Source organism: Elephantulus edwardii, unplaced genomic scaffold (genome assembly GCF_000299155.1).
Source record: "Elephantulus edwardii isolate Elephantulus edwardi_28Jun2011 unplaced genomic scaffold, EleEdw1.0 scaffold00057, whole genome shotgun sequence".
Lineage (NCBI taxonomy): Eukaryota > Metazoa > Chordata > Mammalia > Macroscelidea > Macroscelididae > Elephantulus > Elephantulus edwardii.
Genome location: NW_006399807.1, coordinates 9946539 through 9962776, shown reverse-complemented (window position 1 = coordinate 9962776; position 16238 = coordinate 9946539). Strand labels below are relative to the sequence as shown.

At 41.2% G+C, this 16238-nt stretch overlaps 2 protein-coding genes across 5 annotated transcripts in view; one reads left to right on the top strand and one right to left on the bottom strand.

Moving 5' to 3' along the window:
- The window catches only part of DCAF6 (DDB1 and CUL4 associated factor 6), a 206500-nt gene extending 201572 nt beyond the window's left edge, over window positions 1-4928 (bottom strand). For all 4 annotated transcript variants that reach the window (XM_006887399.1, XM_006887401.1, XM_006887402.1 and 1 more), the window contains exon 1: window positions 4832-4928. In XM_006887399.1, coding sequence (XP_006887461.1) covers window positions 4832-4928 — 97 coding nt within the window. The remainder of the gene's footprint in view (window positions 1-4831) is intronic.
- MPC2 (mitochondrial pyruvate carrier 2) overlaps window positions 4806-16238 on the top strand; it is a 51965-nt gene continuing 40532 nt past the window's right edge. Inside the window, exons 1-2 of the mRNA XM_006887403.1 lie at window positions 4806-4901; window positions 5938-6106. Coding sequence (XP_006887465.1) covers window positions 5998-6106 — 109 coding nt within the window. The 5' untranslated portion in view covers window positions 4806-4901; window positions 5938-5997. The remainder of the gene's footprint in view (window positions 4902-5937; window positions 6107-16238) is intronic.

Here is a 16238-nt window from a genome sequence, read left to right as displayed (position 1 = left end):
CACACACACACACACACACACACACACAACTAGAGAAAAGACACACTATGGGTAAAATAATTCTGAATGTTATAAGAGACATTGTTAATTAGTGCTATACCAATTTTACGTTTCTAAACAGTAATTATTAGAAATATAATTAGAAAAATGTTTACAAACATTGAATTTGCTTATTTTCTAAAATACAGTCCTTAGTCTTTTTAAAGACTTAAGAAATACTTCAAAAAGTCATTTGAAATACCTCATTCACTCACTCTGGAAGCTTAGAGGTAAAGGGAGTGGCACAACCAACCCAAAGGCACACACTTCGAATCCACCAGCTGCCCCATGGGAGAAAGATTGGCAATCGCTTCCCATATGATTTATTACCTCTAAAAATCTCTTGGACAGTGAGCTATGGGTCAGTTCTAACTTGAAGGAACATGATAATAACTTCTTTACTGCCTTTGGGTTGAAAGTGACTCATAGCTGACTCTCTACCTGGGTTTTTGGAGGCTGTATATCATATCATACAAGCTTTAAGCCACCGCCTGCCTTAAACCCTAGGCCAAGCCTCAAGGGCCCCGCTCCTGGGGGAAAGAGCAGTCCTGCACGTCAAACACAAGGCCAAAAAAGCACATGATCCCAAAAACTTGTAATTACTTGCATACAAGGACCTCCATACTCAGGCAGCAAGAAGTTACAGAAACCCTGGCATCCACTTCCGAAAAGGCTTGCCTCTGGAAACTCTATGAACAGTGCTCAGGCCTTTCATTCATAGAGTAACTATGAGTCGTCTACAACTCGATGGCACCTAACAACAACAAAATATCACACAAGAGACAGCTAGTGGATCCAAACAACATGTTTTGGGTTTGCAGTACAATTCTTCACCTACTAGGCCACCAGAACTTCCCAAGCACCTCAAAAAAGCATCACTAACATGTATTCTGCTGTGAGTTCAAACTAACTAGATGGCAAGGCGAGAGAAAAATAATTTCAATAGTTTTATGTGTCAAAATAGAAAATTGGTGTAATGAGACCCGTTGTTGTTATGTGCCGTTGAGTTGCCTGAGTTTCATAGTGACTTTATGTACAACAGCCCTAACCCCTGCTCTATCCTGTGCCGATCTTATTGTCTCTGATACACTTACACCCACTACCCCAGTCACTAAATCAATCCATCTCATCGAGGGTTTTCCTCTCTTGAGCTTCCACTCTCCCAAGCATGACATCCCTTTCCAAGGACTCTTCCCGTCTCACAAGTATGTCCAGAGTATGTCAGATGAAGCTTCAGAATCCTTACCTCCAAGCAGCAACCTGGCTTCACCCTCTCCAGGACAAACCTGTTTGTTCTCCTAGCAGTCCATGGTATATTCAATACTCTTCTCCAGCACCACAGCTCAAAGGTATCAATTCTTTTATCATCCCTAGTAATTTCCAGCTTTCCGATTCACAGCAAGTAATTGCCAAGACCATGGCCTCTATCAGGTGCACCTTAGTCTCCAGAATGACATCATTGCACTTCAGTACTCCGAGAGGTCTCTGACAGCAGACTTTCCCAGTGCAATTCATCTTTTAATTTCCTGGCTGCTGGTACCTAGAATGTTGACTGTAGAGCCAAGCAAACTAAAGCTGTTAAAAATCTTAATCTCTTCACCATCCATCATGATGTTGCCAATCGACCCAGCAGTGAGAATCTTTGTTTTCTTGATGTTGAGCTTCAATCTATATGAAGGTTGCAGTCCTTCACCCTCTGCAGCAAGTGCTTCAGGTCCTCCTCAGTTTCAGCAAGCAGGGTTGTGTCATCTGTGTCATAACACAGACTGCTGATGAGTCTACCTCCATCCTGATGCCACATTTCTCCTCACAGAGCCCACTCAAAATGTCCCATGCAAGTCCGTCTCATTTTGCCAAAACCCAGGTATGTCAATATTCATACGTTTCAATTCTTTCTTAACAATATCCATTCTTGGTTCTCACATTCCATGTTCCAATTACTAGTGTCTGCTTACTGCTGTTCCTCCTCCTATGTGTTTCCATACTTAAGGACTCAGTTATCATATCAGCTAGTCTTACAAGCTATTTTCAATTACTATTTAAAAAAAAAGAACAAAAGAAACCCCCAAAAAAGCCCTTTTTTTAAAAAAGAAAGCATTTAAAGACTCTGCTAACCATAAAGTATGTATTATTAAAAAACAAACCCCAGATTCATTTCCATAGAGTAGGAACCAACTCATAGCTGAACCTCCAGGAGTTTTTCTGAGACTATAAATTGCACTCATGAGGAGACTGCCATGGGAGAACCATGGTGGATACAAACTGACAGGGAGGTGCCATCTTTGAGTTAGCAAGGCAATTTCCTACAGACTAAACCACCAGAGCAGGGGTTATTAGCATACTTGATATATTATTTAAGCTAAGCAAGTCCTTGTATAAACGCACATACACATGAATTCTATAATTCACACTTTACATAAAAGGCAGTCCAATCTCACCCTTCAATTTTTCTCCACCTAACACATAAACTACACCTAAATAATGGGTGGTAGAACAAAAAACCCAAACCCACTGCTGTTCGGCCAATTCCAATTCATAGCAACCCTATATTATAGAGCAGAAGTGTCCCATAGAGTAACCTAAGTGTACATCTTTGTTGAAACTGATTGCTTCATCATTGTCCCATAAAGTGGAGAGTGGCTCCCAACTATCCAATTCTTGTTAGCAGCTGAACATTTTACCACTGTACCACCAGGGAACATTTTGGATGAAAGAGAATCTGGGGAAAAAAAACCCACAAGACTTTGTTCTATTTTAACAAACTAGATCACAGATAGTGTTAAACTAACTAAAACAGAAGAAAGTGTATAAACTTAAATAGAAATACTTATTTAAACTCTCAGACTGAGAAAAAAAGCCAACTGCTAAATCATTCATGGAAAATAGTGTTAAAGTTTGATTTATTAAGTTAAAATTAAGTTCTCAGAAAATATATTCTAAAATAAATAATGCACACCTTTTTAAGTTAATGGTTTTAAAACTCTATCATTTCTGTTTTAATATAAAAACAATCGATCACCACTTTAGGTACTTATTCTAGAATAAATTCACCGAAGACATGTACACTCAGTGCAATAGTTAGTATTAGCAAATGTCTATATAAAAGAGGAAGAACGCGTTGACTATGGTACCCTCAAACTCTTACATACCGCGCCAAAGTTTCAAAGACAAAGGGATTTCTTTTTAATCTGCCAGATGAAGAAGAAAATAAAATTAAAAATAAAGGCTTACACTATATACCGCTAAGGGAGAAAGGATGGGCAATCTCCTTCCACATGATGTACATACAGCCTCTGAAAATCCACTGTAGGGTCAGCTATAATAATTCAGTTTTGACCTTTGGGTACATAATAACATATCCTTCTATGCACGCAGGGCACACACGATAACATTTCTGCATGTATACACACCGTGTGTGCTTGTAAGAGTGCAGGAGCTAAATGAATACTCAGACAACTGGTTAACACTTCCAAACGGCTGGAGATCCAAGACACTCCACCATCCTGCCTCCCAACTTCAGGTAAATCCCTGAAATCTTTAAGACAAGAGACAGAGTTTGGGAAGCTCATACCCTTGTCTGCTACATGTTATTAGAACCGAAATAGACGAAATGACACTGGTAGCGGGTTATTTTTACTTCATTTTTATTGCTCGAGAAAGAACCAGAAAAAACTTTTTATTTGCTTCATTTTTATTGCATGGGTTTTTACAAGGAGAATTCATGTCATGACAAAAGGAAAAAAGACAAGAATGTTAAAAATGCAGGTAGCTTCTCTCAGTATACAAACCATAACTGTTGAAGATAATAAATTTCTTTTTATTTATTTGAAGTTAAAATCAAATGATAGCAACAAATGGCAAAAAATTACAAGACTGGAAATGGGAAATATTCATTTTCTTGTTGATAACTAATCAGTGCAACTGAAAGGCCTGAAAGTTCAACAGAAAGAGAATATATGAAGAAAGAAACAAACAAAAATCCTTATTAAATATGTCCCCTTTTAAAACTTCGCTTCCTGGAGTTGACCCGGAATCTTCACAAAACCACGTTCTCCAAAACGGGGAAGAAAGTACAAGGCTGTTCCCTCCAGCACTGAAGGTTGTTTTTAGAAAGCTTGACTAAGAAACCGGTAAATGCCAAGTGTGTTTTACGCGAGTGGGACTAAGAACGTGAAACCCTACACCACCTTGGGGCGGTCAAAACGAACTGAAGTGCTCGCTGAAAACCGGGAAAGCGCGGGGGTGGAGACACTGCTCAGCTATCACTTTTCAGTTTTGGCTCCGAGCCACAGAACAGTTTTTGCGAAGTCTGTTTGGACCATGAAGTCCCTGAGGGTGGTGTGAACGCTTCGCAGCCGGCACAAACCCTCCCGAGATCGAGGGGAAGAGGGAAATCAACAAAAACTTGGGTCTTTCGGCTAAGCCGGGAAGAGAGAGTAGAAGAGCCAACTTTCGTTCCAAACACAGGAGATCAGTGAGACTCAGCAAGTCTTCTCACGACTCAATTCCCAAGAGAGACCCCAACACCTTTCCACGCCAGTACAGCCCGCCCCAGCCCGACCCCCAGAGGAAAACCCACTAAGGGCGGAGGCTGACAGCACGAACGAGAGCTCTGGGCTTAGGTGGACACGGACGCCAGATCCGTAGGCAGGTACCTCCCTAAGCACCCCAAAGATTGCGGGGCGCTCCTGGTGAGAGGCGATGTCCTATCTCCAACAGCCCCCGCGGTGCCGCCCCTTCCCCCAACCTCGGGCGGCGACCTCAGCGCCTCCCCCCTGGGGCCCCCGCTCACCCAGGTAGCGGCTCCGCAGCCGGGACGGGTCCTCCAGCCCGAGGGACCTTTTCCTGACGTCCCACAACAGGTGTGGGCAGCAGCCACCCCGAGACATGGCTCGGCTGGAGCCGGGGTAGGAGGGGAGACCCCCCCGAATGGGGGAGGGGATGTGAGGGAGGGGACACGCGGATCAACACCCAAGCCGCTCCCGCACCATCCGCGCGCCGGGCCTCGCAGGCACAGCGACTTAGATCGTGGCGGTGGCGGCACCTTCGCCTCCGAAGCCCGGCCGCACCCGGGCCAGGGCTCGCCTCATACTCTCCTTAAGCTGACTACCCAGAACATCCAGAGCTCAGCAACAGTCCCCTCCCTCGGCCCCCCTCTGTCAGGAGGCGGAGGCAGCCGGGACTCCGCCCCCTCATCCTCGACACCCGCCCCTTCAAGCCTTTCTCGCGAGAAGACGACCACCCCCGGGACTGAGGCCGGTGTGTACTCCCGCTGCCCTCATTGAGACTAGTGGCTTCAGCCCGCGCTAGCCAAATTTGTAATTCCTCTTGACTAAAAGATAAATGGAGACAGAAGAAGCTGAGATCTGAAGTCTCTGGCTTATGCATCTCATGTGAAAAGAAAGAAAAGAGTTGCTCGGCGTCATCTTTAGTTAGGGCACGCCAGGCCAGAAAAGCCCATTTTCAGTTACAGGTCTCCTTAATAAAAGGGAGGTTAGAAGCCAGTTGCAGCTTCACTTTCCCTTCTCCAACATGGCTTCGAGGGCAAAAAGGAGAAGTTGGAGGTTCCCGCCTGACCCTGCCGGCGCCGCGGATCAACCCAATCATCGTGGCACCTCCGTCTGCGCAAGCGCGCTGCCAGCACAGCCCTAGATGAATTCGATGAGGCAATCCTTTTTGGCACCTGTTGTCCTGACTCCTCCCCCGGCCTACCGTCAGCGGCTAGGGGCGGAGCCTGGGCGGGCCTGGGCGGAGTCCCCGCCCCCTTAGCCTCTGGTGAGCCAGGGCCCCTGGGTGGCGCGCGGGTTGCAGGTTGCGCTGCAGGAAAGGCGTCCTAGGAGAGAGGACAACGCCGGACGCAGTGGCAAGGGAAAGTGACGAGCTGCCCTTCGTTGTCAGCCAGAGAAAAGGACACGGCGACTTTTTCACCCGGCTGTCCACAAGTCCTCGGCGGCGGAGATGGCGGCCGCCGGCGCTCGAGGCCTGCGGGCTACGTACCACCGAGTCCTAGATAAAGTGGAGATGATGCTGCCAGAGAAATTGAGACCGCTGTACAACCACCCGGCAGGTAATGGTGCCAGAATGGCTCCCACCAGCGCCTTCCCTTCCGCTGTCTCCAAACTGTCATTAGCTGCACGCTGACAACTTTGGATTTGGAAGCGTCAACCTCAGCCCCACCTAAGCCCCACCTCAGCTGGTCTAATACAGCGGTCGGCTGTCTTAGACTCTACCTCACCTTCCCTCCTCCCACCCCTCTCCCAACCCGAGGGTGCGAATTCTGCGTCCTTCTCGGCCTTTGCATCCTTCTCTTAGGGGCACAGTTCAAATCCCAGCCAGGCTTTTTGGATTCGATCCGTCTCCGTTTCTTCTCCCGCTAAAGTACCTGAGGCTCCCTTTTCCCCCTTCAGAACCACTGCAATCTACAGTGGCCAGAGGAACCCGAGGGTTTACGAGTAAAGGTCATATTTCCTACAGCCTTGGCCAGCAGAGGCCTGCAGATGGAGCCCTTCCCCAGACTGCTTCGTTACCCGGCTTTCAGATGTGAAAGCACTTACTTCCTCAGCCCACAACACAGATCATTTGTTTCTTCAAATATAACCTTGTTTGTTAAGTTACTAAACACTCTATCCCTGGACCTTATTGTGTAGAACTAGATATTAACTCGGCTCAGCCACTTACTATAGTGCTGACCTTGGGCCGACTCCTAGATCTTGGAGTTAGTTTCATTAGTCGATATGAGAATTAAAGACAACATGCTGCTTGGTTCTTCACAGCCGCTCAGCAAATGTTAGCACTCAGAAAACATTAGCTCTTTCTCGTCCTACTTTTTAGTAGTGCCCTTGTAGTTGGAAAAAAACCTTATTCTCAAAGATCCTATTTTTCTGATTATTGAAGACGCTGACTACTCTTGAATTCTGTTACCTAGAAGCTAAATAAAATCAGATATCTCCTGGCATCTCTTTCAAGCCTAAGAGTAATCAAATGTGAAAATGTATTATAGTCGAGGATTAATGTGCTACTAAATAAGTGGTCTTTTGATTTTTAAATGTCTGTTTTGCAATTGGAGTTAACAAAAACTTGTGTAGTTAGTCATCTTCCCTTCTCCCCCAGTTCTAATAATTTTAAAGCAGTTCTCTAGTGCCTGTACTGGTTACCCAATCTAATTTCCAATGTGATAATAAAATTAACTGTTCCTTGGATTTAGGTTCCAATTTGAAAACAATGAGAGTAGGTGAGACTGTTGGTATATGTACCATTGTGTTGGGACCAATTTATAGCTGACCCTCTAGTGAGTTTTCAGAGGCATTAAGTCACAAGGGAGGAGAATGCCCTTTGGGTTGGCAGCAGCACAACTCACCTCTTTAAGACACGAAAGCTCTCTAGTGAGAGACTATTGATAATAAATTCCCAGGGTATGAACTGCAGACTTGAACAGTTCTTTCTTGCCGGTTAATGTTCTATAAAACCTACCCTCACTTTGAAACAATTGAACTAACCCCTGCTAACAACAAATTGTTCCTCACCTTTGCCTTGCTCCATGTACCGTTTTTAAATCATGGAAGAGGTCTAAAGCCTTTTCTTGCACTAAAATAAAGCTTAATAAGAATCATATATATATACCTGCTTCCATTAACCAACAAATTAGAGGAGCTGATCTATTTGTAATCAGGAATGGATGAGCTTTAAGGAGCAATTGTTTTTTTGTGATCTCTTTTGGCTTATTTTTAGTCCCTTTAATACTCAAGTTTTGGAATTGTGTTTTGTGGCAGATTTTCAGAAAGGAAAATTGGGCAATGGTTTGATAATTATCTGGGCATAAGAGTCTACTATATTTTGTGGAATTAACTTTGAATATCTTAGGCTTTGTGTTTGGGATCCAGGATAGCAAAAGGGTGGTGGATGATGTCGTCGGTGTTGTAGAGTCAAAGAGGATTCTTGGATAGGGACCCTTAGGAACAGCAGATCTGAACCCTGTGCTGTCCTGCACCATCCTTATCATCCAATACACTTGAGCCCATTGTCTCACCCGAAGCTCTTCCTCTTTTGCACTGAGGCTTTCCAAGCATGATGTCCTTCCCCTGACAACATGCACCAAGTATGTGAGACAAAGCTTTACCATCCTTGCCTCCAAGGAGCACTGTGGCTGCACTTTTTCTGAGACTTACCTATTTGTTCGTTTTAGCAGTCCAATAGATAATTAACATTCTTCTCCAACAACACAACTCAAAGGCATCAATTCTTCTGTCATTCATTGTCCAGCTCTCATATGCAAAACAGGTGATTAGAAAAATCCTACTTTGGATTACTCACACCTAAGTCTTTAAATTGACCTTTGCTCCTCAGGACTTTAGGGAGGTCCCTAACTTACACACTTCCCAGTGCAACACATCTGTGGAACCAAGCAAGAGGAAGTCGTTGACAATTTCAGTTTTATCTCCATCTACCATGATGTTGCCTATTGGCCCAGTGGTGAAGATTTTTGTTTCTTGATGCTGAGATGTAATCCCTATTAAAGGCTGTAGTCTTCGATCTTCTGCAGCAAGCACCTCAAGTGTTTCTCACTTTAAGCAAGCACAGTTGTGTCATCTGCATAATGCAGGTTGTTGATAAGTTTTCTTCCAATCCTGATGCCACATTTCTGTTCATAAAGTCTAGCTTCTCTAATGATTTACTCAGCATACAGATTAAACCATACATTGTTCCCTTGGTCTGTTTGGGCATCTTTTTGGTCTAGGTACAGATTGTGCATAAGCACAATTAATGTTTTAGAATTTCCTTTCCTTCTCAGTGTTAGCCATAGTTTGTTATGATCCACAGTATCAAATGCCTTTGCATAATCAAGAAAACACCGGTATTCTTCTGGTTTTCTCTGCTTTCAGCCAAGCTCCATCTGACATCAACAGTGATGTCTCAGGTACCACAGCCCCTTCTAAGCTTTGCTTGAACTCCTAGCAGTTCTCTATGTACTGTCCTAGCCTCAAAGAGGAACAATTTTAAACTACTTAAAATAATACAGAATTGTGGGAGAAGGATGGGCAGTCTCCTCCTGTGTGATTAACTGCCTTTGAAAACCCACTGGAGGGTCAGCTATGGGTTGGTTCCTACTAGATGGTATACAATAACAACAATCTTTGCAGAAAATAATACAGAATTGAACAGTAGTCTTACATTACTGTTTTCCAAAGTCTTGCCTTTAGCTTTTTTTGCTTTTTTTTAAATTATTATTATTTGTGTGTGTGTGTGTGTGTGTGTGTGTGTACCGTCAAAACTGGTACAGGAGGAGATTGTCCCTCCTTTCCCGTCAGAGCATCTGGTGGATTCGAACCGTGCTCCTCTGGGATTGCAGTGCAGCTTCTTACCACTAGGCCACCAGAGCTCCCCTGCCTTTAGCTTTCTTGCTCATAATACTTTACTTAACTTTCAGGAGGATGAGGTATTTTTTATTTGTAGACCGTGCATTTCATTTCAGTGACCTTGAGTTAGTTTCTTTTATTCTCTTTTTTCAGTATAGCCACTTGACTACACAGCCTTAATATTAATCTCTCCCAAGCTTTAGTTTTCTCGTGTATGAAATAATTATCACTATTGAAGAATTGTTTTTAAAATCAAATGATATATTTATAAAACATGTAGCACAGTATTTGCACAATGCCTCGCATAGTCTTTTCTGTCTCGGCTGTTTATGTATCAAAAAGTTGTAGACGTAAACCAGAACCAAACGTACTGCCCTTGAATGTCGATTCTAACTCATAGTGGCCTTATATGGGAAGGAGTAAAATTGACCTACTGAGATTCCAAGACTGGTAGTTCAGTGGCTAAAGCAATAGGTTATGGCTATTAACTGAAACGTTTGCATCTCCACAGTGTTCTATAATATTGCTGTGAGTTAAAAGCAGTAAGTTTGGGGTTTAATCTTTACAAAAATAAACTACCTCAGCTTTTCTTACATAGCAACCAGTGGATTCAAACTGTCAATCTTTCACTTAACTGCTAACTCCTATGTAGGCCCACCAGTGTAGAAATTACAAAAGTATGAAAAGTATGATTATTCTTTCTAAAACCAAACTCCTTACTGTTACTTCCAACTCATAGTGAATCTCCATTGGGTTTCCAGGTTGTAAATCTTAATAATAGATAATTGCCCATCTTTCTCCTACTGTGGTTTCAAACCACCAGAGATTCACACCTTTTTAGTTAGAAGTGCAGCCCTCTAAAGACTACATCAGCCCAATTTTTCGTTTTGAATAAAAACTAAGAAACATTGAACATTGGTATTCCAGAGCTTTTGCAGAATCTCTATTCAAGATTTTTGCCTCTAGTAATGGGCAGTCTTTTCCTGTTTGACTTACAACTCCTGAAAATCTACTAGAGGGTCAGCTTTGATTCAGACTCACAGCAATGACTTGAGGTGTTGTTTGAGTAGTATCATTATTATTGTTGTTGTAGAACTACTATTTAAATGTTAAACTTTATTTACGCAGAATTTTTTAAATAATTTGCAAAGCTTGATAATAACAGTTGGAAATTTTATGTTATTGATTCTAAACTTTTGAAATTTTATTACTGACAAGTATAACTACTATGATAACAAGAATATATCTTTAAATAGAAATATGTTATCATGTGAGAGTTTTATGTCTATGGCCTATAGCCCAGAACAAGACCTTAATCTCTATCGCTAATCTCTCTTTCAAACAAATCATGACCTATTGCTGTATTGCTGTAGCAGTAGAAGAGAGTGCTAACAAAATGTGTGTTTTGATTCAATTCCCTAACTCTCCTACAAGGATGTTCCTCTTTCCATTATTTCCTAGATTGAGCAACACTTGGTAGTGGCATCGTTACCTGACAATGAAAGTATGTAACTCCACACTAACCAGTTTCATAGCTGTACTCTATCTAGATTCTAGTCAGAAGATGATGTTGTTAGTAGTTGTTGAATACTATCAAGTTAGAACCAACCCATAGCTGACCCTCCAGCTAGTTTTCAGAAGCAATAAATCACATGGGAGGAGATTGCCCAACTCTACAGAGCAGCTGGTGGATTTGAACTGCACCCTTCTGGTTGAGCAGCATATCTTTCCATTAAACCACCAGAACTCCCTTGTCAGAGAATATAACCTTGAAACCTGGCAGCCTATTGTTTGCTTGAAGGAATCCTGGTGGTCTCATAGTTAAAGCTTCTAGCTGCTACTTAGTAGGGCTCCATGGTTGGAACCTATAGGCTTCTTTGCAGGAGAAAGGTATTACTGAATAGTGTTTACTTAAAAGCTTAGGTGACTAATGGATTTTGTCTTCCCAAAGTGGTACACAAACTGAAACATAGAAATATAGTTCATAAAACATGCATCAGTGAATAAATGGAAACCCAAAGTCTCTGTAAACTTTACATTGAAATTAATTTCTAGAAAAGTAAAAAAAAAAGAAAAGAAATATAGTAACAAAACAAAAGAGTGTTTTGTCTGTTCAGAATTGTTTCATGATAGAGCAGGTACTCAAATGAAGTTCAGAAATCACAACAGCTTCCAAGAAGTCTAAAAACCTAAGTGTTAGAACAGAAAACACCATGCTCTCTGAGCCCTAACAGTTAAGCTCTAACTGTTGTTGTCTGTTGAATTCTATTTTGGCTTAAATGCAAGAACATTTTCTTAAAAAACAAACAAAACCAGTTCCCTGAAAGGTGTTGCTGCAGACAATTTAGACAATTACAGACAATTTAGTCAATTATATCAGATAATTTAGACAATTATATCATCCTCTATATGAAGTGTTGTGTGCTCTGTCAAAACCTGTGGGGGGAAAAATTACTTTAAATTAGATCTTAATGACAAGAATAATTACAAATTTTCTTAAGTGATTTTTTTTCTTTTTTAACCTAAAATTTCATCAGGGCAAACTATATTTCTTCTAAAATGTATGCAATTTATACATTTACTAGGATATTCCCTTATAGGATTTCTTAAACTCTGTGAAAGTTTAAGTCTTCATTTTCATTTTTTAAAAAAATCATTATATTATCCTCTGAATGTGTTTCTTTTTTCATTATTTCCTCTGGATTTTTATGTGTACTTGAAAATAGTTTTTAATTTTTAAATGTAAGGGGTGTGTGTATGCACATATACTCACACTGTTTGAATACTTGTTTGATGATTCTAAATTTTCCATAGTTGAGGCTACTTTTAAAACAGTCAGAAGATCCCTTTTAAGAAACAATCTGTAAATAAATTTTAATATTTTTCTTATCAATTCTTTGTCTAATAAAGTGTTGTTGTTGTTGTTGTTGTTGTTGTTGTTACGTGCCATTGAGTCACTTGCGACTCATAGTGGCTCTATGTACAACAGCCCTAAACTCTGCTCTGTCCTGTGCCAATAGTACTGTCTCCGACACACCCATCCCAATTACCACAGTCATTGAATCAGTCCACCTCATAGAGGGCCTTCCCCTCCTGGGCTGTCCCTCCACCCTACCAAGCATGACTTCTCTCTCCAAGGACTGGTCCCTCCTTACAACATGTCCAAAATATGTTAGAGCCTCAGAATCCTTGTCTCCAGGGAGCCGCCCGGTTTAATGCTTTCCAGGATGAATCTGTTTTCCTAACAGTCCGTGGTACCCTCAATACTCTTCTCCAGCACCACAGCTCAAAGGCATCAATTCTCCTTCTATCCTCCTTAGTCACTGTCCAACTCTCTGATGCATAACAAGTGATAGCAAACACCATGGCATGTATCAGACGCACCTTAGTCTCCAGAGAGACACCATTACTCTTCAGTACTTTGGAGAGGTCCTTAACAGCAGACTTTCCCATCATGATACATCTTTTAATTTCCTGGCTACTAGTGCTGAGAGTGTTGACTGTGGAGCCAAGCAAACTAAAGCTGTGAACAATCTCAGTCTCTGAATTCACCATCATCCATCCTGATGCTGCCAATTGGTCCAGTGATGAAAATCTTTGTCTTCTTGACATTGAGCCTCAAGCCATATTGGAGGCTGCAGTCCTTGACCCTCTGCAGCAGTCCTTGACCCTCTGCAGCAAGTGCTTCAGGTCCTCCTCAGTTTCAGCAAATAGGTCTTGTGTCATCTGCATAACACAGATTGTTGATAAATTTTCCACCAATCCTGACACCACACTTCTCATAGAGCCCAGCCTCCCAGATAATCTCTTCTGCATACAGGTTGAAAAGGTATGGAGACAGAACACATCCCTGGCGTACGCCCTTCCCAATTTTGAACCGTGCAGTATTTCCTTGTTCTGTTCTGATGACTGCCTCTTGGTCCCAGTATAGGTTTCACATTAGCACGATCAAGTGTTCTGGGGTTCCCATTCTTTTCAGAGTCAGCCACAGTTTGTTATGATCCACACAGTCAAACACCTTTGCATAATCAATGAAACACAGATATACATTCCTCTGGTATTCCCTGCTTTCAGCTAAGATCCATCTAACATTAGCTACAATATCCCTAGTACCAACCCTTTCTAAACTCAGCCTGGACTTCTGGCAGTTCTCTGTTGCATAAAACCTATGTAATAGAATGTATGTTCATATTTAATGAGCACATATATCTCTTATTTTGGACTCCAAATTGTGTTTCTTATTAGATTGCTCAATATGTTTTGAATATTTCAAATTTTTCACCTAATCAAATTCCTTACATTCAATATAATAAATATTAGCCAGGCCCTTTACTGATTATGCTTTCAGCTTTCCTTATTTTTGTTGTGGTGGTGGTGATGGTTATATGCCATCTAGTCGCCTGTGATTCATAGCAACCCTATGTACAACAACCATAAACCCTGCTCTATCCTTTGCCAATCTCATTGTCTCTGAAACACCTACACCCATTACCCGAGTGACTGAATCAATCCATCTCATCAAGGACCTTCCTCTATTCCACTGTCTCTCCACCCTCGTCCTCCTTGCAACATGTCCAAAGTATGTCAAATGAAGCTTCAGAATCTTTGCCTACAAAGAGCAGGCAGGTCTCACCCTCTCTTGGATGAACCTGTTTGTTACAGCAGCCCATGGTATATTCAGTACTCTTCTCTAGCACCACAGCTCAAAGGCATCAATTCTCCTTCTATCATTCCTAGTCGTTGTCCACCTTTTACTTTTTTAGCAAGTAATTGCAAAGACCATGATCAGGAACGCCTTAGTCTCCGGACTGACATAATTGCTCTTCAGTACTTTGCAGAGTTCTCTGACAGTAGACTTTCCAATGCAATTTGTCTTTTCATTTCCTGGCTGCTGTTACCAAGAGAATTGATTGTAGAGTCAAGCAAATGAAAGCTGTTAACAGACTCAATCTCTTCATCATCTATCATGATGCTGGCAGTCGGCCCTGTAGTGAAAAATCTTTGTTTTCTTGATGTTGAGTTTCAATCCATATTGAAGACTACAGTCCTTGGCTTCTGCAGCAAGCGCTTCAGGTCCTCCTTAGTTTGAGCAAGCAGTGTTGTGTCATCTGCATAACACAGGTTGTTGATGAGTTTTCCTCCAATCCTGATGCCACATTTCTCCTCATAGAGCCCAGCCTCAAAGATAATGTGTTGTGCATATAGATTGAAAAGATAGGGAGATAGGACACATCCCTGGCATATACCCTTAATGATTTTGAACCATGCAATGTTTCCCTGCTCTGTTCTAAAAACTGCCTCCTGGTCCAACTGTAGGTTTTGCATAAGCACAATCAAGTGTTCTGGGATTCCCATTCTCAGAGCCAGCCACAGTTTGTTATAATTCACAGTCCAATGCCTTTGCATAGTCAATGAAACACTGACATTCCTCTGGAACTCCCTGCTTTCAGCTAAGATCCATCTAACATTAGCTAAGGTATATAATTATTTAATGTTTCATGGTTATTTAATTGTCCCAATTTTTGTATTGTGCCATGAGACTCACCTAGCTATTATATAGAGCAAAAAGGCTGTTTTCAAGCTCTGGAATAATGTGCAAAGTTGTATGATCACATTGTGAATGACATCTATTTCCAAATGCTTGTTTTATAAAATCTTATTTTTAAATGTTGAAGAACATTGGGATAGTTCCTCATTCTCATCTCCACTGTTGTTTGCTAGTTTCTGGAAGATAGTATCTACATTTACTAGCCTAAATTGTCTAGATTTATTTGCCTTATTGTGAATTCTTTTTGTTTGTTTTATTTTTTCTTTTTTTAAAATTGTGATTTTAACAGAAATTCACAGAAAATTTGGATTTTCATTGCACAGTTTCCTCCCCTACCTGCTCCAGTTTACTTAAAAAAAATAATCTTCACTAATTTGTTGTATAATTTCTTACCTCCCCTATTACCCTTCTTCCAGTCTACTTGCCATGAAACTCTTATTCTGGACTGTTGTCATACAAATAATGCTTAATCATATATCCCTTTTAAACAGTTCTTTTTCTCATCTGTTTCAGTGCAGTGTTCATTATTTATCCCCTCTCTCCTTAGCTTCCCCCTAACTCCCATGTCAGTCCTGTTCTATCACAGTGGTGTTATGCAGTACTTGTCCTTTTTATTATGAATTACTAACATAAAAATAAGTAAGAGGAAAAGAACTGGAATAAATTTTTATTGACCAATATTAAACTACAGGTAGCTACTTTTAACTACTTTTCCACTTTTTTCTTTTAGACAGTTTGTATATATCCAACTCTGATTATTTCTGTCTTTTATCAGTGTCCTCTGGTATCTCAAGAAACTTATCAATTTAAATTTCCTTATAATAAATATTTACTATTGCCGGTTTTTGTTTGCTATATATCAGTGGTTATACTTAAGAGTTTATATCTGTAGTTTAAATTTATCCATTAATCAAAACCTCTCTTGGTCCTATTTCAAGCAACTCTTATTACATGTTTAAAAATTTTTCTTGTTTGCTTACTTTGTTATTGGGAAGGGATAGTTAGTCTTTTAAAACTATAAACATGTGGTGGCGGTGGTTAGATGTCATCAAACCAGTTCATAGCAACCTTCTTCACAACAAGATGCAATTGCCTGGTCCTGTGCCGCCCTCAGCCATTGCTGTCTGTTTCTACCAAGTGGTGCAGCCACTGTTACCAGTCCAGCTTGTTAAGGATCTTCTTCTTTTCCATTGACCTTCTACTTCACCAAGCATGAGATCGATCCTTTTCTAAAGACTGATAGCTTCTGATAACATTTTCCAAAGTATATGATAGTCTTACCACCTTATCTTGCAAGG